At 45.9% G+C, this 23,062-nt stretch overlaps 1 protein-coding gene across 1 annotated transcript; it reads right to left on the bottom strand.

The window, feature by feature from the left end:
* Positions 1 to 15,364: 15,364 nt before the first annotated feature.
* LOC123064991 (triphosphate tunnel metalloenzyme 3-like) lies at positions 15,365 to 22,522 on the bottom strand. The gene is made up of 2 exons (XM_044488368.1): positions 22,156 to 22,522; positions 15,365 to 15,624 (listed from the first exon to the last, which is right to left on the bottom strand). Exons 1-2 carry the CDS (start codon positions 22,520 to 22,522, stop codon positions 15,365 to 15,367), a joined length of 627 nt encoding a protein of 208 aa, XP_044344303.1.
* Positions 22,523 to 23,062: the final 540 nt, after the last annotated feature.

The raw sequence follows: 23,062 nt of genomic DNA, 5'->3' as shown, positions 1-23,062 counted from the left end.
TCGCCGCCGCCCGCAGCCAATCTCATCCCGCCACGTCGCTCCCGCCGCCGTCTCCATCGCGCGGGCCCGCGAGCCCAGATCCGGCCCGCGGGGCCCGAGCCGCCACCCGCCTCCGCGCCCGAGGCCGCCTCCGAGCGCCGCGCTGCCGTCCTCGCAGCCAGTCACTGCCTTCCCGCGGGCGACCAGCGCTTCGCCGCCGCTGCCCGGCCCACGCCGCCGCCGAGCGCGCCGCCCGGCCTCCCGCTGCCTCGCCGCCACCGGAGTTCCCCGCCGCCCGGCGCCGCCGCCCCGGCGCGCCTCCCCGCCTCCGGCGTCCCGCGCCGGTGCCCCTCCGCCGCCGTGGACCGCGCCCCTCGCCGAAGTTGCTGCCTGCCGCCGCCGCCATTTTCGTGCTCGGGAGCGAGCAGAGGAGCTGCTCCTCCTGTGCGCCTCTCGGGACCCCCGCGTGGGCCCCGGCCTAGCAGCGCGCTAGCCCGCGTCCAGCCCCGGCCTGCCTCCTCGCCGGCCTGGCCAAGGCCCGGTCCAGCAGCCATAGGCCCGTTTGGCCCAAGGTGAGCGCCAACCCTTTAATCCCGGCTCGTGCGTCGTATAGTAATATAGCGCCCATCCGTTTTTTTCCAGAAACGACTGTCCCCGAATCTGCAGTAATTATCATGCCATGTTTAACGCATCATATCTCTACATCCGTAGCTCCGTTTCGTGCGTGTAATATGTCAAATTGTTCGTCTCAACGAGTACATCATTTTTTTCCATTACATCATATTCATTTGAGGTCATCTTGATGCCTGAATCATCATTGCAAGAGTGCTTCATAATGTTTTCTGCTGGCTGTTAACAGAACGAGCTATTTTGTCATTTTTGCCATGATTGATGTGTGCATCCTATGAGGTTGATGTCTGCATGTGTTTTGAACTATGTCATGTCTTCTTTACGGAGATGCTTACCATGTATTTTTGTGATCAATGTGGTGACTAGCACAAGCATGCAAACTAGGCTTCGTGATATTGCTGATTTTAGTCCTTGTTCTGCTGTTATTTTGATGACATGTAAACATGTTGCTACAGAGAGATCCATGCATATTTTGAGATACTTCAGTAAGGGTGTTTTGAACATATGGTTGTTCTCTATCCATTCATGCCCTGGGTTGCAATTATGGAGTAGTCTAGCATGTCATTTTTGTGCTCTACTTTTGCTTCAAAATATTTCCTGGCAGATTGTTTACATGTTATTCAATTTTGCCGAGGTTGTTGTAGTTGATCCTTGCATGCTATGAACTTGTTCTTGCCTTCGTTTGTTTCACAAACATGTCTTCTTGATGATGCTATGCTTATCTTGTCATGCAATGACTTGTGGTGAGTGAATCGAGCTTGTTAAGTAGTGCACTTGATGTTGCTGTTTTGCTAGGCTGAATCTGTTATTTCGCGATGTTATGTAAACCTGCTTCTACTAGTCATTTTATGCATAATCTGGAGATGATCATTAAACATGTTTTGTTCTACATGTCATCCTCTAACCATCCATGCACCTGGTTGCATTTATAGCTTGCTGTATCTTGTTCATATCTTGCTCCAAAGTTGCTTCATAATGTTGCTGTCAGCCTGTTAACATTGAGTTCAGTTGTTGCCATGTGTTTTCCTAGTGTTCCATGTACCCTATGGACTTGCTCTTGCCATGCTTAGCTTCAAAAACATGTCTTCTTACTGTTGGTTGCCTTGTCATGCCATGTATTGCTCTGTAGTGAGTTGCACAAGCTCACCAACATGCCTTCATAATTCTGTTTCTGCCATGTTTGAATCTGTATATAACTTGCCATGTTTACGTGGGTGCCATCATATTTTCTGTTCCTTTTTGGCTCATGGTCAGTAAGGGACTTTTGATCTATGCTATTAGTAGATTCATGCCATGCCTTTGCTTGCCATTATAAGTTCCTGTAACATGTTGTTTGATAGCTCTAAACATTGCAACCTGATGTTATTTCCTGCAAAGTCTGAATTGTTATCATTTGCAATCTTGACATGTGTGTTTAAGGATGTTCTAGTGATTTCTGGAGATAGCTCAGTGTTCATGTTTTGTTAAGCTTTACCTGTACATCATGGCCATGTCTTTTGTTTTCATATTGTGGTGCTGTAGCTTATTGTTTTGATGCTTGCAATATGCCTAGTTGCTGTTTTGGACAGATTGTAGCTATAACTTGTATAGTGTGTGTGTGTGTGTGTTGAACCGTTGCTCCGTTTTGAGTGTGCTCTATATGAAACTTGCTTGTTTTTGTGTGTAGCTTCATATTATCATGTTGCATCCTTGTTTTGAGATGTTTGATTGATGTTTGAGTGCATTTTTCATCAATGCCATGTTTAACTTGTTTTGCTCATATCTTCTAGGCCGTAGCTCCGAACTAAGTGAACTTTATATGTAACTTGACTAGAATCTCGTGTAGATCATCTTGGTGCATCTTAACTTGCTGTTTAACAACTTGAACATAAGGTTTATTCAGATCTGGACCAACTTCGAAATTTGCATATGAGGAGTTACCGGAATTGTTATATGTTGTTTCCGGCCTCATTTAAACTTGCTTTGATGTGTTGCTCTTGTTTGCATCATCTGTTGCCATGAGTAGCTCCATGTAGCCTTGTCTTGCATCATACTTGTTTGTGCATCATGTCATGTTCATGTGTGGTGTGTTTACCATGTTGTGTGCTTCTTTTCGATAGTTCCTGTTGTTGGAAATATGCCCTAGAGGCAATAATAAATTGATTATTATTATATTTCCTTGTTCATGATAATCGTTTATTATCCATGCTAGAATTGTATTGATAGGAAACTCAGATACATGTGTGGATACATAGACAACACCATGTCCCTAGTAAGCCTCTAGTTGACTAGCTCGTTAATCAATAGATGGTTACGGTTTCCTGACCATGGACATTGGATGTCGTTGATAACGGGATCACATCATTAGGAGAATGATGTGATGGACAAGACCCAATCCTAAGCCTATCACAAGATCATGTAGTTCGTATGCTAAAGCTTTTCTAATGTCAAGTATCATTTCCTTAGACCATGAGATTGTGCAACTCCCGGATACCGTAGGAGTGCTTTGGGTGTGCCAAACGTCACAACGTAACTGGGTGGCTATAAAGGTACACTACGGGTATCTCTGAAAGTGTCTGTTGGGTTGGCACGAATCGAGATTGGGATTTTGTCACTCCGTGTAAACGGAGAGGTATCTCTGGGCCCACTCGGTAGGACATCATCATAATGTGCACAATGTGACCAAGGGGTTGATCACGGGATGATGTGTTACGGAACGAGTAAAGAGACTTGCCGGTAACGAGATTGAACAAGGTATCGGTATACCGACGATCGAATCTCGGGCAAGTACCATACCGCTAGACAAAGGGAATTGTATACGGGATTGATTGAGTCCTTGACATCGTGGTTCATCCGATGAGATCATCGTGGAACATGTGGGAGCCAACATGGGTATCCAGATCCCGCTGTTGGTTATTGACCGGAGAACATCTCGGTCATGACTACATGTCTCCCGAACCCGTAGGGTCTACACACTTAAGGTTCGATGACGCTAGGGTTATAAAGGAAGTTTGTATGTGGTTACCGAAATGTTGTTCGGAGTCCCGGATGAGATCCCGGACGTCACGAGGAGTTCCGGAATGGTCCGGAGGTAAAGATTTATATATAGGAAGTCCTGTTTCGGCCATCGGGACAAGTTTCGGGGTCATCGGTATTGTACCGGGACCACCGGAAGGGTCCCGGGGGCCCACCGGGTGGGGCCACCTGCCCCGGGGGGCACATGGGCTGTAGGGGGTGCGCCTTGGCCTACATGGGCCAAGGGCACCAGCCCCTAGAGGCCCATGCACCAAGATATAGGAAAAAGGGGAGAGTCCTAAAGGGGGAAGGCACCTCCGAGGTGCCTTGGGGAGGATGGACTCCTCCCCCCTCCTTAGCCGCACCCCTTCCTTGGAGGAGGGGGCAAGGCTGCGCCTCCCCCCTCTCCCCTGCCCCTATATATAGTGGAGGGGAGGGAGGGCATCCACACCTGAGCCCTTGGCGCCTCCCTCCCTCCCGTGACACCTCCTCCTCTCCCGTAGGTGCTTGGCGAAGCCCTGCAGGATTGCCACGCTCCTCCATCACCACCACGCCGTTGTGCTGCTGCTGGATGGAGTCTTCCTCAACCTCTCCCTCTCTCCTTGCTGGATCAAGGCGTGGGAGACATCGTCGAGCTGTACGTGTGTTGAACGCGGAGGTGCTGTTCGTTCGGCACTAGGATCATCGATGATCTGAATCACGACGAGTACGACTCCATCAACCCCGTTCACTTGAACGCTTCCGCTTAGCGATCTACAAGGGTATGTAGATGCACTCTCCTTTCTACTCGTTGCTGGTCTCTCCATAGATAGATCTTGGTGATACGTAGGAAAATTTTGAATTTCTGCTACGTTCCCCAACAGTGGCATCATGAGCTAGGTCTATTGCGTAGATTCTTTGCACGAGTAGAACACAAAGTAGTTGTGGGCGTCGATATTGTTCAATATGCTTGCCGTTACTAGTCTTATCTTGATTCGGCGGCATCGTGGGATGAAGCGGCCCGGACCAACCTTACACGTACGCTTACGTGAGACCGGTTCCACCGACAAACATGCACTAGTTGCATAAGGTGGCTGGCGGGTGTCTGTCTCTCCCACTTTAGTCGGATCGGATTCGATGAAAAGGGTCCTTATGAAGGGTAAATAGCAATTGGCATATCACGTTGTGGTTCATGCGTAGGTAAGAAACGTTCTTGCTAGAAACCCATAGCAGCCACGTAAAACATGCAAACAACAATTAGAGGATGTCTAACTTGTTTTTGCAGGGTATGCTATGTGATGTGATATGGCCAAAAGGATGTGATGAATGATATATGTGATGTATGAGATTGATCATGTTCTTGTAATAGGAATCACGACTTGCATGTCGATGAGTATGACAACCGGCAGGAGCCATAGGAGTTGTCTTAATTTATTTGTGACCTGCGTGTCAACTTAAACGTCATGTAATTACTTTACTTTATTGCTAACCGTTAGCCATAGTAGTGGAAGTAATAGTTGGCGAGGCAACTTCATGAAGACACGATTTTGGAGATCATGATGATGGAGATCATGGTGTCATGCCGGTGACGATGATGATCATGGAGCCCCGAAGATGGAGATCAAAAGGAGCAAAGTGATGATGGCCATATCATGTCACTATTTGATTGCATGTGATGTTTATCATGTTTATACATCTTATTTGCTTAGAACGACGGTAGTAAATAAGATGATCCCTTACAACAATTTCAAGAAGTGTTCTCCCCTAACTGTGCACCGTTGCGACAGTTCGCTGTTTCAAAATATCACGTGATGATCGGGTGTTTTATTCAGACGTTCAAATACAACGGGTGTTGACGAGCCTAGCATGTACAGACATGGCCTCGGAACACACGCGAAACACTTAGGGTTAACTTGACGAGCCTAGCATGTACAGACATGGCCTCGGAACACGGAGACCGAAAGGTCGAGCATGAGTCGTATAGAAGATACGATCAACATGAAGGTGTTCACCGATGATGACTAGTCCGTCTCACGTGATGATCGGACACGACCTAGTTTGACTCGGATCATGTAATCACTTAGATGACTAGAGGGATGTCTATCTGAGTGGGAGTTCATAAGATGAACTTAATTATCCTGAACATAGTCAAAAGGTTTTTGCAAATTATGTCGTAGCTCACGCTATAGTTCTACTATTTAGATATGTTCCTAGAGAAAAATTAGTTGAAAGTTGATAGTAGCAATTATGCGGACTAGGTCCGTAAACTGAGGATTGTCCTCATTGATTCATAGAAGGCTTATGTCCTTAATGCACCGCTCAGTGTGCTGAACCTCGAACGTTGTCTGTGGTTGTTGCGAACATCTGACATACATGTTTTGATAACTGCGTGATAGTTCAGTTAAACGGTTTAGAGTTGAGGCACCAAAGACGTTTTTGAAACATCGCGAAACATATGAGATGTTTTGAGGGCTGAAATTGGGATTTCAGGCTCGTGCCCATGTCAAGAGGTATAAGACCTCCGATGACTTTCTTAACCTGTGAACTAAGGAGAAAAGCTCAATTGTTGAGCTTGTGCTCAGATTGTCTGAGTACAACAATCATTTGAATCGAGTGGGAGTTGATCTTCCAGATAAGACAGTGATGGTTCTCCAAAGTCATTGCCACCAAGCTGTTAGAGCTTCGTGATGAACTATAACATATCAGGGATAGATATGATGATCCTTGAGGTATTCGTGATGTTTGACACCGCGAAAGTAGAAATCAAGAAGGAGCATCAATTGTTGATGGTTGGTGAAACCACTAGTTTCAAGAAGGGCAAGGGCAAGAAGGGATACTTCATGAAACGGCAAATCAGCTGCTGCTCTAGTGAAGAAACCCAAGGTAAAACCCAAACCCGAGACTAAGTGCTTCTGTAATAAGGGGAACAACCACTAGAGCAGAATTACCCTAGATACTTGGTAGATAAGAAGGCTGGCAAGGTCGATAGAAGTATATTGGATATACATTGTGTTAATGTGTACTTTGCTAGTACTCCTAGTAGCACCAGGGTATTAGATACCGGTTCGGTTGCTAAGTGTTAGTAACTCGAAACAAAAGGCTACGGAATAAACGGAGACTAGCTAAAGGTGAGCTGACGATATGTGTTGGAAGTGTTTCCAAGTTTGATGTGATCAAACATCGCACGCTCCCTCTACCATCAAGATTAGTATTGAACCTGAATGGTTTATTGAATCTCGATCGTAGTGATACACATTTTCATGCCAAAAGATAGTAATGATAGTACCACTTACTGGTGGCACTGCCATGTAAGTCATATTGGTATAAAACGCATGAAGAAGCTCCATATTGATGGATCTTTGGGCTCACTCATTTTTGAAAAGTTTGAGACATGCGAACCATGTCTATTGGTGTATATGCATGAAGAAACTCCATGCAAATGGACCGTTTTGACTCACTTGATTTTGAATCACTTGGGACATGCAAATCATACCACATGGGCAAGATGACTGAAAAGCCTCGTTTTCAGTAAAATGGAACAAGATAGCAACTTGTTGGAAGCAACACATTTTGATGTGTGCAGTCCAATGAGTGCTGAGGCATGCAGTGAATATCGTTATGTTCTTACTTCACAGATGATTCGAGTAGATGTTGAGTATATTTACTTGATGAATCACGAGTCTGAATTATTGAAAGGTTCAAGTAATTTCAGTGTGAAGTTGAAAGATCGTCGTGACAAGAGGATAAAAGATCTATGATATGATCATAGAGATGAATATCTGAATCACGAGTTTGGCACAGAATTAAGACATTGTGGAAATTGTTTCACAACTGATACAGCCTGGAACACCATAGTGTGATGGTGTGTCCGAACATCATAGTTGCACCCTATTGGATATGATGCATACCATGATGTCTCTTATCGAACTGCCACGATAGTTTATGGGTTAGGCATTAAAGACAACCACATTCACTTTAAATAGGGCACCACGTAATTCCGATGAGATGACACCGTATGAATTATGGTTTAGAGAAACCTAAGTTGTCGTTTCTTAAAGGTTTGGGGCTGCGACACTTATGTGAAAAAGTTTCAGGATTAAGCTCGAACCCAAAGCGGATAAAGTACATCTTCATAGGACACCCAAAACAGTTGGGTATACCTCCTAATTCAGATCCGAAAGCAATATGAATTGTTTCTAGAATCGGGTCCTTTCTCGAGGAAAAGTTTCTTTCGAAAGAATTGAGTGGGAGGATGGTGGAGACTTGATGAGGTTATTGAACCATCACTTCAACCAGTGTGTAGCAGGGCACATGAAGTTGTTCCTGTGGCACCTACACCAATTGAAGTAGAAGCTTATGATAGTGATCATGAAACTTCAGATCAAGTCACTCCCAAACCTCGTAGGGTGACAAGGATACGTACTACTTCAGAGTGGTACAGTAATCCTGTCTTGGAAGTCATGTTGCTAGACAACAATGAACCTACGAGCTATGGAGAAGCGATGGTGGGCCCGAATTCCGATAAATGGCTCGAGGCCATGTAATCCGAGAGAGGATCCATATATGAAAACAAAGTGTAGACTTTGGAAGAACTACTTGATGGTCGTAAGGCTGTTGAGTACAGATGGATTTTGAAAGGAAGACAGACAATGATGGTAAGTGTCACCATTGAGAAAGCTCGACTTGTCGTTAAGAAGTTTTCCCGACAAGTTCAAGGAGTTGAGTGCGGTGAGACTTTCTCACTCGTAACGATGCTAAGAGTCTGTTGGAATTATATTAGCAATTACTGCGTTATTTATGAAATCTTGCAGATAGGATGTCAAAACATTGTTTCCTCGACGATTCTTGAGGAAAGGTTGTATGTGATACAACCGGAAGGTTTTGTCTATCCTGAAATATGCTAATAAGTATGCAAAGCTCCAGCAATCCTTCTAAGGACTGGAGTGAGCATCTCGGAGTTGGAATGTATGCTTTGATGATGATCAAAGATTTTGGGTGTATACAAAGTTTATGAGAAACTTGTATTTCCAAAGAAGTGAGTGGGAGCACTATAGAATTTCTGATGAGTATATGTTGTTGACATATTAATGATCAGAAATGACGTAGAATTTCTGGAAAGCATATAGGGTTATTTGGAAAGTGTTTTCAATGGAAAACCTGGATTAAGCTACTTGAACATTGAGCATCAAGATCTATAAGGATAGATCAAAATGCTTAATAGTACTTTCAAATGAGCACATGCCTTGACGTGATCTTGAAGGTGTTCAAGATGGATCAGTCAAAGAAGGAGTTCTTGCCTGAGTTGTAAGGTATGAAGTTAAGACTTAAAGCTCGACCATGGCAGAATAGAGAGAAAGGAACGAAGGTCGTCCCCTATGCTTAAGACATAGGCTCTACAGTATGCTATGCTATGTACCGCACCTGAAGTGTGCTTTACCATGAGTCAGTCAAGGGGTACAAGAGTGATCCAAGAATGGATCGCAGGACAGCGGTCAAAGTTATCCTTAGTAACTAGTGGACTAAGGAATTTTCTCAATTATGGAGGTGGTAAAAGAGTTCGTCGTAAAGGGTTACGTCGATGCAAGCTTAACACCTATCCGGATAGCTCTGAGTAGAGATACCGGATACGTATAATGGAGCAACAATTTAGAATAGCTCCAAGTAGAACAGTTATTTGGAATAGCTCCAAATAGAATGTGGTAGCTGCATCTAGGAGATGACATAGAGATTTGTAAAGCTCACACGGATCTGAAAGGTTCAGACCCGTTGACTATAACCTCTCTCACAAGCATAACATGATCAAACCCAGAACTCATCGAGTGTTAATCACATGGTAAATGTGAACTAGATTATTGACTCTAGTAAACTCTTTGGGTGTTAGTCACATGGGGATGTGACCTTGAGTGTTAATCACATATCGATGTGAACTAGATTATTGACTCTAGTGCAAGTGGGAGACTGTTGGAAATATGCCCTAGAGGCAATAATAAATTGATTATTATTATATTTCCTTGTTCATGATAATCGTTTATTATCCATGCTAGAATTGTATTGATAGGAAACTCAGATACATGTGTGGATACATAGACAACACCATGTCCCTAGTAAGCCTCTAGTTGACTAGCTCGTTAATCAATAGATGGTTACGGTTTCCTGACCATGGACATTGGATGTCGTTGATAATGGGATCACATCATTAGGAGAATGATGTGATGGACAAGACCCAATCCTAAGCCTAGCACAAGATCATGTAGTTCGTATGCTAAAGCTTTTCTAATGTCAAGTATCATTTCCTTAGACCATGAGATTGTGCAACTCCCGGATACCGTAGGAGTGCTTTGGGTGTGCCAAACGTCACAACGTAACTGGGTGGCTATAAAGGTACACTACGGGTATCTCTGAAAGTGTCTGTTGGGTTGGCACGAATCGAGATTGGGATTTTGTCACTCCGTGTAAACGGAGAGGTATCTCTGGGCCCACTCGGTAGGACATCATCATAATGTGCACAATGTGACCAAGGGGTTGATCACAGGATGATGTGTTACGGAACGAGTAAAGAGACTTGCCGGTAACGAGATTGAACAAGGTATCGGTATACCGACGATCGAATCTCGGGCAAGTACCATACCGCTAGACAAAGGGAATTGTATACGGGATTGATTGAGTCCTTGACATCGTGGTTCATCCGATGAGATCATCGTGGAACATGTGGGAGCCAACATGGGTATCCAGATCCCGCTGTTGGTTATTGACCGGAGAACATCTCGGTCATGACTACATGTCTCCCGAACCCGTAGGGTCTACACACTTAAGGTTCGATGACGCTAGGGTTATAAAGGAAGTTTGTATGTGGTTACCGAATGTTGTTCAGAGTCCCGGATGAGATCCCGGACGTCACGAGGAGTTCCGGAATGGTCCGGAGGTAAAGATTTATATATAGGAAGTCCTGTTTCGGCCATCGGGACAAGTTTCGGGGTCATCGGTATTGTACCGGGACCACCGGAAGGGTCCCGGGGGCCCACCGGGTGGGGCCACCTGCCCCGGGGGGCACATGGGCTGTAGGGGGTGCGCCTTGGCCTACATGGGCCAAGGGCACCAGCCCCTAGAGGCCCATGCACCAAGATATAGGAAAAAGGGGAGAGTCCTAAAGGGGGAAGGCACCTCCGAGGTGCCTTGGGGAGGATGGACTCCTCCCCCCTCCTTAGCCGCACCCCTTCCTTGGAGGAGGGGGCAAGGCTGCGCCTCCCCCCTCTCCCCTGCCCCTATATATAGTGGAGGGGAGGGAGGGCATCCACACCTGAGCCCTTGGCGCCTCCCTCCCTCCCGTGACACCTCCTCCTCTCCCGTAGGTGCTTGGCGAAGCCCTGCAGGATTGCCACGCTCCTCCATCACCACCACGCCGTTGTGCTGCTGCTGGATGGAGTCTTCCTCAACCTCTCCCTCTCTCCTTGCTGGATCAAGGCGTGGGAGACATCGTCGAGCTGTACGTGTGTTGAACGCGGAGGTGCTGTTCGTTCGGCACTAGGATCATCGTTGATCTGAATCACGACGAGTACGACTCCATCAACCCCGTTCACTTGAACGCTTCCGCTTAGCGATCTACAAGGGTATGTAGATGCACTCTCCTTTCTACTCGTTGCTGGTCTCTCCATAGATAGATCTTGGTGATATGTAGGAAAATTTTGAATTTCTGCTACGTTCCCCAACACCTGTTTCGTTGCGATCGTGAGGACTCGTTCGTCTATGCTTGGTTCGGCTTCATCCATTCGTCTTCTTCATGGACTCGTTCTTCTTCCTAGCGGGATTTCAGGCAAGATGACCGCTACCCTGGAACTCACTACTATCATTGCTATGCTAGTTGCTTCGTTCTATCGCTTTGCTGCGCTACCTATCACCTGTTTATCAAGCCTCCCATATTGCCATGAACCTCTAACCTTTGACACCTTTCCTATGCAAACCGTTGTTTGGCTATGTTACCGCTTTTGCTCAGCCCCTCTTATAGCGTTGCTAGTTGCAGGTGAAGTTGAAGATTTCTCCATGCTGGACAGGATTTTGGTTGGGATATCACAATATCTCTTATATTATTAATGCACCTATATACTTGGTAAAGGGTGGAAGGCTCGGCCTTATGCCTGGTGTTTTGTTCCACTCTTGCCGCCCTAGTTTCCGTCATACCGGTGTTATGTTCCTGGATTTTGCGTTCCTTACGTGGTCGGGTGATTTATGGGACCCCCTTGACAGTTCGCTTTGAATAAAACTCCTCCAGCAAGGCCCAACCTTGGTTTTACCATTTGCCTCACCACCACCTATCCTTTCCCTTGGGTCGGCCAACCCGAGGGTCATCTTTATTTTAGCCCCCCCGGGCCAGTGCTTGTCTAAGTGTTGGTCCGAACCGAGTAGACTGTGGGGCCCCCTCGGGGAAACTCGAGGTCTGGTTTCACTCGTAGGATGTCTCATCCGGTGTTGCCTTGAGAACGAGATATGTGCAGCTCCTATCGGGATTGTCGGCGCATCGGGCGGCTTTGCTGGTCTTGTTTTACCATTGTCGAAAGGTCTTGTAAACCGGGATTCCGAGTCTGACCGGGTCTTCCTGGGAGAAGGTATATCCTTCGTTGATCGCGAGAGCTTATCATGGGCTAAGTTGGGACACCCCTGCAGGGTATAATCTTTCGAAAGCCGTGCCTGCGGTTATAGGCAGATGGGAATTTGTTAATGTCCGGTTGTAGATAACTTGACACCAGATCCGAATTAAAACGCATCAACCGTGTGTGTAGCCGTGATGGTCTCTTTTCGGCGGAGTCCGGGAAGTGAACACGGTTTCTGGGTTATGTTTGATGTAAATAGGAGTTCAGGATCACTTCTTGATCATTACTAGTTGACGACTGTTCTGCTTGCTCTCTTCTCGCTCTTATTTGCGTATGTTAGCCACCATATATGCTTAGTCGCTGCTGCAGCCTCACCACTTTACCCCTTCCTTTCCCTTCAAGCTGTGCTAGTCTTGATACCCATGGTAATGGGATTGCTGAGTCCTCGTGGCTCACAGATTACTACAACAACAGTTGCAGGTACAGGTTATGCGATGATCGTGACGCGAGAGCAATGCTTGCTTGCTTGAACTCTTCTTCTGCTTCTCCTTCAATCAGGGATAGGTTCCAGGTCGGCAGCCTGGGCTAGCAGGGTGGATGTCGTTTGAGTTTCTGTTTGTGTTTCATCCGTAGTCGGATGTTGCTCTCATGTATGGTGATGTTGTATTCGTGTGACATTGTATGCCTTATGTATGTATCCCCATCTATTATGTAATGTTGATGTAATGATATCCACCTTGCAAAAGTGTTTCAATATCCGGGTCTATCCTTGGTGGGACCTTCGAGTTCCTTTTGGATAGGGTCGCATATTGGGTGTGACAATCACGCACATATTTTCTTTCAAATAAAAGTAGTACTCAAAGTCTGAATTCAGTTTCAAAGAACAAAGCACGCATACTGAAGTTCGATGACAGGTCGACGGAGGTTGTCCCTGCAGGACACCTTGTCGGACAGCGCTGAACTTGTTGCCGGTGATGCTAGGCACTGGGGGGACGGCATGAACAGCAGCATCGTCGGGAACAGCCTGACGAAGCATTGTTAAAAGCATTCATACAGAATATAATATTCTATATGATAACAATAAAAAATACAAATGCAATAATCCACCAAATGTAGGAAAGATTTGTTACAGAATATATATTCTAATCCGTGATAAATAGAGATCTGAAACCATTGATCACATGCAAGAAAACAGGAGGAGGAGGTGCACAACTACATGTAGGGCGTGCAGACGCCGCTGAACTCATGAGTCGTGGGCTCCTGTTGCTTTCGTCGATCTCGTCATCCCCAAAGTCAAGTATAGTGCCATAACATCAATCATATATGTGTTGGCATTTTACTGTACCTGTTATGACAGGGATGGCCTTGCTTTAAATAGAGCATGTTCAAAGTGTGAGAGTTCAATCAAACTCGACGAACTCATTGATGGTGTCCAATTTACCAGGAATTGGGTTCTCTCATCCAAAGCTGCCACAACTACTTAGTTTTACCTAAACAAGGAAGGCAAGGTCAAACAATTTAATTCCACGCGTTGCACATTTGTAAATCACATGACAGATGTACCACGCATTCATAATTGTACAAAGTAACTACCAAGTGTTCCCGAAAGAATAAATCCACACACACAATCAGCTAAACATAAAAATTTACCTCAAAAAAATAGGATGTATGGTGAGTTAGTGCTTGCACGGGTTCATATTTTCCTTACTTCTGATTCGCTCTCCACAATATACTTGTTCAATTGATCAGGCCCCTAAAGTTCCAGAAAAGGAAACATTGTACAGTTTATACAGAACACAAATTAGGTAGAAAGAATATGGCAATCTCAAAATAAATTGTCATTAGTGTTTTCCCACAACCTGGGGATCCAAGCAGAAAAAGACCAGCTCGCATGACTGGCACAAAAAAGGGAAGATGAAACCATAATTAGGTATTTAAAGCAGTAACATGAAACACTAAAACTTATAAAATGCAAATAAAAACAGCAGATCTTGGTGAACTACCTTCGATATGAATTCAGAGGTGGCTTACGGTTTTAATCTACCAATCACTATGATGACCAGATGACACATAGTTAACTGCAATACTACACGCCCTGCCCTGTTCATCGCTTAGGGCAGCAATGTGGTCACTGGCTAAAGATTAAAAAAATTCAGGCGCCTGGTTTGAACAATAACACACGCCCTCCCCTGTTCCCAAAAAATACCATCAACATGGCCACTGGCTAAAGTTTCAGGAGTACCGATTCTTAGAGTCGCCCACTCGAGTCCTAAATGTTTTAGCAAAGTATAAAGTACAAAGGTTAATCATGTGTCGCTGCATGTTTCAGAAATTATATGGTAAGGAATCAAGCTATAAACTCAGGCATACCTTGGTATCCTGGCCTTCTATTTCATCAAAGATCAGGTTCAGCCTTTCAGGTACCTAATAAGAAATAAGAACAGATTTGTCATGTGGCAACTTAGATACCAACGATGACCGTGTATGCCCGAGACCAAGAAGCAACTCATCAGGGAGGTGGGTTAAGACAAGAAGCAGCTCATTAGGGAGGTGGTGAATCTAAGGATGCCCATCTGCACCAGAAAGCAGAACAAGATGTGGTGTGGTGAGACTGCAATAACAGGCTCATTGCCCATAACCATGTGGCGGACATACGAAATTCAGTTTGTTCCTAGCTACTCCCTCCGTTCCTAAATATAAGCCCTTTTAGATATTCCAATGTGGACTACATACAAAGCAAAATGAGTGAAACTACACTCTAAAATACGTCTATATACATCCGAATGTAGTCCGTATTGAAATCTCTAAAAAGGTTTATATTTAAAAACAAAGGGAGTAGATTGTATGTCCTGTATATAAATGGACCCGAGAGATGAAATTTATTTCTCTCCCCAACCAGACATACTAGCCCCGGCTTCTTCCCAGCGGTTGTCGGATCATGCTCCAGGACAAGATTTTTTACGAGGATTGAAATGCAAACCCTTGTGTTGCTATGCTGCCACCCAAGATAGTATTCTTGGATGAAAGTTATCAAATACCAGAATGTAACAGAACTAAACATTACATTTGTGAGATTTGAAATCACTCGCCACAGAACAAGCATATTGTCGCAAGAAAGTGCTAATGAAACACAAGTTTTATAGCAACCACGGTTTAATCATCATTTGGGACACGGTAAAGACCAACCACAAACCTAGTCATGGAAGCAGCTTCCCGGCCATGAAGCACGCGAACTTATTGCTCCGGGAGTACTCATACGGCACCCCAACCACGGTGAGCAGCCGCTCCAGGACCTCCTTGGCCTGGTCGGGCTCCGCGGTCTCGCACTCCAGCTCGTAGTTTGTGCCGAAATCGAAGTGTGTCTCGTCGAGCTCTAGCACGAGCCCCTGCCCCTCGCCCTCCTCGAGCTCATACACACCGCGGGTGTTCCGGAAGCCGCCGAGGCAGACGAATGGCGCTTTGTCCCACTGGTGGAAAAAGGGCCTTTGGTCGCGGTTCGCAACTGCCATTAGTCGCGGTTGCGCAACCGCGACAGAACGGGCGCGACTAAAGGCCCCCCCTTTAGTCGCGGTTGCTTAAGAACCGCGACTAAAGGCCCGTCCACATGGGCGCCAGGTGGCCGTCGGGGCGGAGGACCTTTAGTCGCGGTTCTTCTGGCCAACCGCGACTAAAGGCCGCCGCAGGTTTAGGGTTTTAGCCCCCCCCCCTTAAACCTGTTTTCTGTTTAATTTGTATTGTTTTATTTCTTTTGTGCTTTATTTTAATTTTGAAGGAGTTTCATATATTCTACGGTACTACATACATGCATATGAATGTACAATTTCCAATAAATTTGAAATTAGAACCAAAAAGAATTCAAGAGGAATATACAATATATATTCAATATCATCGGATGACCATATACAATTTTGAACAAGTTTCCATACATGATTTAATGCATATAAAGTTCTACGTCCTCGTAATAGTGTTCTCCTTTAGGATGGAGGACTTCCCTGCTGAACCATCCAGCTAGTTCCTCTTGAAGTGGTCGGAAGCGAGCTTCTGGACTAAGCATCCACCGGAGGTTATTCCTCTGAGCATTGGTATCACTCGGAACCCGCTCAGAGGTGTATCTCCGGATCATCTCACAGACATAGTATCCACATAGATTGGTCTCCGGTGGCTGAATATCCCCAGCATTCTTAGCCTTTAACATTTTGAGTTCTAGCTCTTTTCTGAATTCACCGACCTTTGTATCTACGAACCGTCTCCAAACCCTACGAGGCAAAGAAAATTAAATGAACAAGAGAGTTATTAATTAGTTACTTGATATTAGGAAATGAACGAAATAGGCCGATCGATATAGAGCGCAAATGAATGAAAATAATTACTTCTGCAGCATTCTTCTCATGCCGCCCCAAAGCTTTGGATCCATATTCACAGAGTCGTGGACGAGACATTCTGAGGTGTTAACTTTAATTACTAGCAGAATCCAGTGGAACCTGCGGACACGATACATGCACAGTACGTCATGCATAACTCATCGATTAGCCGGCCACATACCATGCATGGAGTAAACAAAAGAGAATGTGCTCAAGACAGAAACACTCACTCAAAATGGTAAGGAAATAGAATATCACTTTTGAGTTCCTGCTTTGTAAGAAACTGCCACAGGTCTGCCTCCACGTCGGCGGGGTAACGCTCCAACACATGTCCATTAACGATGTGTGGGTCAATGAACCCAACATCATGGATGTTCCTTACTCTGCATTCCTTAATCTTCATTCTGCATGTATAATAGCGGACACAACAATATAGTTAGGACATATATATAGTGCAGGCAATATGAACGAGATGGGGTAGAAATTAATAAATCACTTACAGAACGTAGCAACTGATGATAGATTTATCGAGCTCGCGCAGATTGAAAAGCTGGAACAATTCACTCAGTTCAATTTGTACATAGTAATGTTTGAAGTGATGCTCATGTCTAACTTCCGCATAAATATATTCTTTGGCGTTTTTATTTTTTATGTAACCCTTGTACCATTTCAGCAGACCTTTCATTTGTGGAGGTAGATCCTTTTCCTGCGCAGGCTCGACGAGAGGCCCATTCTTGACATATGTAATTACTACCTCCTTCACCGGCGCCTCATCAAGGCCTAACAGTTCACGAAGAGTAATACCTAAGTTGGCTGCTTGTTCTCTGGCACTCGTTACAGTCAATCCCTGTGCTACCGCAGCTTGTATGATCTCGGGGTCATCCGGACAGAAGGCTTCCACTATAAGCGGGGCAATCGATTGTTTACTTTGTTCCCCGAGCTGGGCAACTTGTTTCCCGCTTTTTTTACTTTCGGCCTTCTCCCGCTCTTTGTTCTCCTTGAACATGAGTGCCTGCCTGCGAAGTTCACGTGCATAGTCGTTAGGCAGATTCTTCGCGGCTTGGGACGGTGTGCTCAAAAATGACTTAGCCCACTTCTTTTGCTCATCAGAAAATACTGGCTTGGGCTCGGGCTCTCTTTTCTTCTTGCAGTCCGCCTTCCATTTCTCCAAATCAGCAGCCGCGGCCGCGTCGACTTCCTCGGCACTACGTTCCCAAGGCCGCGGGCACTGGTTTATAAGCGCGGCTGCGCTCACCACTTCGAGCTCCTCTCAAATGCAGGCTTACGGGCCTATTCTGTCACTATGTGCCTGTGGGCCTACTTGGCCTTCTGCGGGCCTGAATCCTGGCCCTTTAATGGGTTTCTAGTCGTATTCAGGCCGTGGTGGCCCAGTAGGTGGCATATTTTTTTTCTTCCTTTTTTCCTTTTTCCTTTTTTCTTCTGTTTTTTCTTCTGTTTTTTTCTTATGTTTTTCTTCTGTTTGTTTTTTCTTCTGTTTTTCCTTTTTTCTTCTGTTTTTTTCTTCTGTTTTTCTTCCTTTTTCCTTCTTTCTTCTTCTTCCTTTTTCCTTTTAAAATCAGAAAAATACAACTAATTCATTTTAAAATCTTAAAAATACAATTATATATCAAAAAAATCAGAAAAATAAAACTAATTCATTTTAAAACCCCTTGAAGGTTTGACAAAAGGTTTGATACAATAAATTATTACACATCATTTCTTCCCTTGTGTCCCTGCTTGCTTACGATTGTGCCGTATCCATGGAGCATCCTCATCATTTAACTTAATGCTTGGGTCGGTGTTCACTTTGAAGGGCGGAATTTCAGCAAACATATTATAATCTTCTGACATGTCTGTCTTGTCCTCCACTCCCACGATGTTTCTTTTCCCTGAAAGAACAATGTGGCGCTTTGGATCATCGCATGATGCACTGATCGTTTTCTTATCTTTCCGTTTCCTCGGTTTGCTACTCATGTCCTTCACATAGAAAACCTGAGCGACATCTTTCGCTAGGACGAATGGTTCGTCAAGGTAACCAAGATTGTTGAAATCCACCATTGTCATTCCGTATTGCTGGTCCACCTTTACCCCACCTCCTGTTAGCTTGAACCATTTGCACCGGAACAAAGGGACCTTAAAGGAGGGTCCATAGTCAAGTTCCCATATCTCCTCTATGTAACCATAATATGTGACCTTTTGCCCATTCTCGGTTGCTGCATCAAAGCGGACACCACTGTTTTGGTTGGTGCTCTTTTTATCTTGGGCGATCGTGTAAAATGTATTCCCATTTATCTCGTACCCTTGGAAAGTCGTTATAGTCGAAGATGGTGTCTTGGCCAACATGTACAGCTGATCTACAACATCATTGTCATTCATTAAATGTTTTCTCAACCAACTGCCGAAAGTCTCCATGTGGGCCTTCCTAATCCAGGATTCAGGCTTCCCCGGGTTGTCCGAGCGTAAAATATTCTTGTGTTTCTCAAAGTACGGAGCCACCAAGCTGGAATTGGTCAGTACAGTGTGGTGTGCTTCAGTCAGAGAATGGCCGTCCATACATATCGTTGATTTCCTTCCGATCGTGCCTTTTCCACTTAGTCTCCCCTCGTGCCGCGATCGAGGAAGACCAATCGGCTTAAGGTCAGGAACAAAGTCAACACAAAACTCAATTACCTCCTCATTTCCATAGCCCTTGGCGATGCTTCCTTCTGGCCTAGCACGGTTACGAACATATTTCTTTAATACTCCCATGAACCTCTCGAAGGGGAACATATTGTGTAGAAATACAGGACCGAGAACGAAAATCTCTTCGACTAGGTGAACCAGGAGGTGCGTCATAATATTGAAGAAGGATGGCGGGAACACCAACTCGAAACTGACAAGACATTGGATCACATCGTTCTGTAACCGTGGTAGAACTTCTGGATTGATTACCTTCTGAGAGATTGCATTGAGGAATGCACATAGCTTCACAATGGCTACTCGAACATTTTCCGGCAGGAGCCCCCTCAAAGCAATCGGAAGCAATTGCGTCATAATCACGTGGCAGTCGTGAGACTTCAGGTTTTGGAACTTTTTCTCCGCCATGTTTATTATTCCCTTTATATTGGACGAGAATCCAGACGGGACCTTCATACTGCTCAGGCATTCAAAAAAGATGACCTTCTCTTCTTTGGTCAGAGCGTAGCTGGCACGACCTTGAAACCATTCCGGATGCCGGTCATCAGGGTCTTTCAAACGTTGCTGGTCCTGCCGTGCTTCCTTTGTATCATTTGTCTTCCCATACACGCCCAAGAAGCTTAGGAGGTTCACGCAAATATTCTTCGTAACGTGCATCACGTCGATTGCAGAGCGGACATCTAGGACTTTCCAATATTCTAGCTCTCAGAATATAGATTTCTTCTTCCACATGGCTGCGTGCCCGTCAGCTCCCTTCGGAACTGATTGTCCACCAGGACCCTTTCCAAAGATGACTTTCAAATCCTTGACCATATCAAATACCTCAGCACCAGTGCGTTCCGCAGGCTTCGGCCGGTGATCTGCCTTGCCGTTGTAATGCTTGCCTTTCTTTCTTACTGGATGAATTTTCGGAAGAAATCGACGATGCCCAAGGTACACGTTCTTCTTACAATTTGGCAAATGTACACTTTCAGTCTCATGTAAGCAGTGCGTGCATGCATTGTATCCCTTATTTGACAGTCCCGAAAGGTTACTAAGAGCAGGCCAATCGTTGATGGTTACGAAAAGCAATGCTCGTAGGTCAAATTCCTCTTGTTTGTGCTCATCCCACACACGGACACCACCCCACAGCTGTAAAAGTTCATCAACTAATGGCCTTAGGTACACATCGATGTTGTTGCCGGGTTGCTTCGGACCTTGGATGAGCACTGGCATCATAATGAACTTCCGCTTCATGCACAACCAAGGAGGAAGGTTGTAGATGCATAGAGTCACGGGCCAGGTGCTATGGCTGGAGCTCTGCTCGCCAAAAGGATTCATGCCATCCGTACTTAGAGCAAATCTTATGTTCCTTGCGTCAGCTGCAAAATCTTTGAACCATCTGTCGATCTTTCTCCATTGCGTTCCATCTGCGGTGTGTCTCAACTCCCCGTCCGACTTACGGTCCTCTTTGTGCCATCGCAACAACTTGGCATGCTCTTTGTTCCTGAACAGACGTTTCAACCGTGGTATTATAGGAGCATACCACATCACCTTGGCGGGAACCCTCTTCCTGGGTTTCTGGCCCTCAACATCGTCACCAGGGTCATCGCCTCTGATCTTATAACGCAATGCAGTGCATACCGGGCATTCATTCAAATTCTCGTATTCACCGCGGTAGAGGATGCAGTCGTTGATGCATGCATGTATCTTCAGAACCTCTAAACCTAGAGGGCAGACAACCTTCTTTGCTTCGTACGTACTGGCGGGCAACTCGTTATCCTTTGGAAACATATTCTTCAACATTTTCAGCAAGTTTTCAAATGCCGAGTCAGCTACACCTGCCTCTGCCTTCCATTTCAGCAAATCCAGTGTGCAGCCCAGCTTTTTCAGACCATCATCGCATCCGGGGTACAGCGCCTTTCTGTGATCCTCTAACATGCGATCCAAATTCTCCCTCTCCTTTTCAGTTTCGCAGCGTCTCCGTGCATCAGCAATGGTCCGACCAAGATCATCAACGGGATCATCACGTGCCTCTTCTTCACCTTCCCCTTCACCTTCAGCATCCTCCATGAAAGTATCACCGAAATGAGCAAGATAGCTTTCATCGATGAAATCATCCCCTTCTTCATCTTCTTCCATTATAACCCCTCTTTCTCCATGCTTGGTCCAACAATTATAGCTTGGCATGAAACCGTGCCGAAGCAGATGCATGTGAACATCTCTTGAGGAAGAGTAACCCTTCTGATTCTTACAGATAACACATGGACAGATAACAAAACCCCCCTGCTTGTTCGCATTAGCCACTACGAGGAAATCTTTCAAACCCGTAGTGAACTCGCCGGAGAGTCGGTTACCGTACATCCATTGCCGATTCATCTGCATTATTATAATATAAAATATATAATTAACCATCATGCATTTGTTAAACTAACTAGCTACAAACAATATAAATTAAACAATGAACTGCACACATGCATATTTTATCAATGACACACATGCATGAAAGGTTCAAGTTGCTAACCGCGATCGAGGAGGAAAAAATAAATGAGGAACCTCAAGTGTGGCTCCAACACTTCATATCATGTTTGTTTCACCCTCTTTAGGGCATTTCATCAAACACCTTGTGTGCATAAGAGGAACCAAAAGCAAACCTACACCCCCTTGTGAAGCTTGTGAAGAGAAGTGGCACCAAATGGCTAAGTGAGCGTGCTGAACTGGTATATATAGGGGAGGAGCTTTAGTCGCGGTTGGCCTGGCCAACCGCGACTAAAGGCCTTTGCGCACCTTTAGTCGCGGTTGGCCTGGCCAACCGCGACTAAAGCCCCTCACGTGCACCAGCTGGCCACCGAGCGCCCTGGGCCAAGGCCTTTGGTCGCGGTTCGTCTGCCGAACCGCGACTAAAGACTTCATTAGTCGCGGTTCCTACAGTTTCGCGACTAATGGGGCTGGACGGAAGCCTCTTTTTCTACCAGTGTCCCCGCCGACGCCGTACTCGTCGGAGACGAGCCGGACGATGGGGGAGTCGACCGTGCCGAGACGGGCGGGGTTGTCGATGCAGGTGAGGGCGAGGGCGGGGTCGAGGGGCTCCACGACCTCCTCAACGCGGCTGACGCCGGCGTCGATGCGCGGGGGGCGCTTGAGCGTGAGGACGGCGCAGGAGGGGTCGCGGTCGTCGGTGCCGTAGAGGCGAACGTCCCGCTGGGCGGCGGTGGCGGCGGCGGCGGCAGCGAGGGGCCGCGTGGGGGCGTCGGTGCGGAGCAGGCGGGGCGCGAGGAAGGAGGAGAGGCGCCGATGTGCAGCCGCGTCGAGGAGACGGAGCTTGATCTCGATCTCCATGGGGTTGGGGTTGCGGTTAGGGCTGGGGGGGGGGGGGGGGCTGGAAGGGGCGGGCGGCGGCGTCTACTCTGGGAGTTCTAGGGATCGAGAGGAGCGGACGAAAAAACCTCCGAAAAAAAACCTACGAAAAAAAACCAGTGGAGGGTGGGACAAAAAAAACCGGACGAAAATGGTGGGACGAAAATAAAACCCGGAACGCGACCTACCAACTGAGACATTAGGAGTAGAGATTATCGTTTGCATTGTACCATGCATTGATTGTGTGCTTTGTTTGAATTTCGAATGTTGTGCTCACAGTCATTGTACCAACAGCTAGCTAGCGAAATACTCTGCTGGAGCCTGAGTTAAGTGAGTATACGCTCGGATGTTTTGGCCTTAATTAGGCGCGTATACTGCTCATGCGATTCACTGCCTCTGGTTACTTCTTTTTTTCACAAATCTTGTTTGAACCTGATGATGCTCCAAATAAGCAATTTCATTATATGCTGAAATTTCTAGTTTAGGCAATAAATTGATACGTCAAAAATCATATACGTTGAC

The sequence above is a fragment of the Triticum aestivum genome, chromosome 3B, assembly GCF_018294505.1.
Source record: "Triticum aestivum cultivar Chinese Spring chromosome 3B, IWGSC CS RefSeq v2.1, whole genome shotgun sequence".
Taxonomy (NCBI): Eukaryota; Viridiplantae; Streptophyta; class Magnoliopsida; order Poales; family Poaceae; genus Triticum; species Triticum aestivum.
The sequence above is the reverse complement of the archived record's forward strand: the minus strand, read 5'-3'. Positions and strand labels throughout refer to the sequence as shown.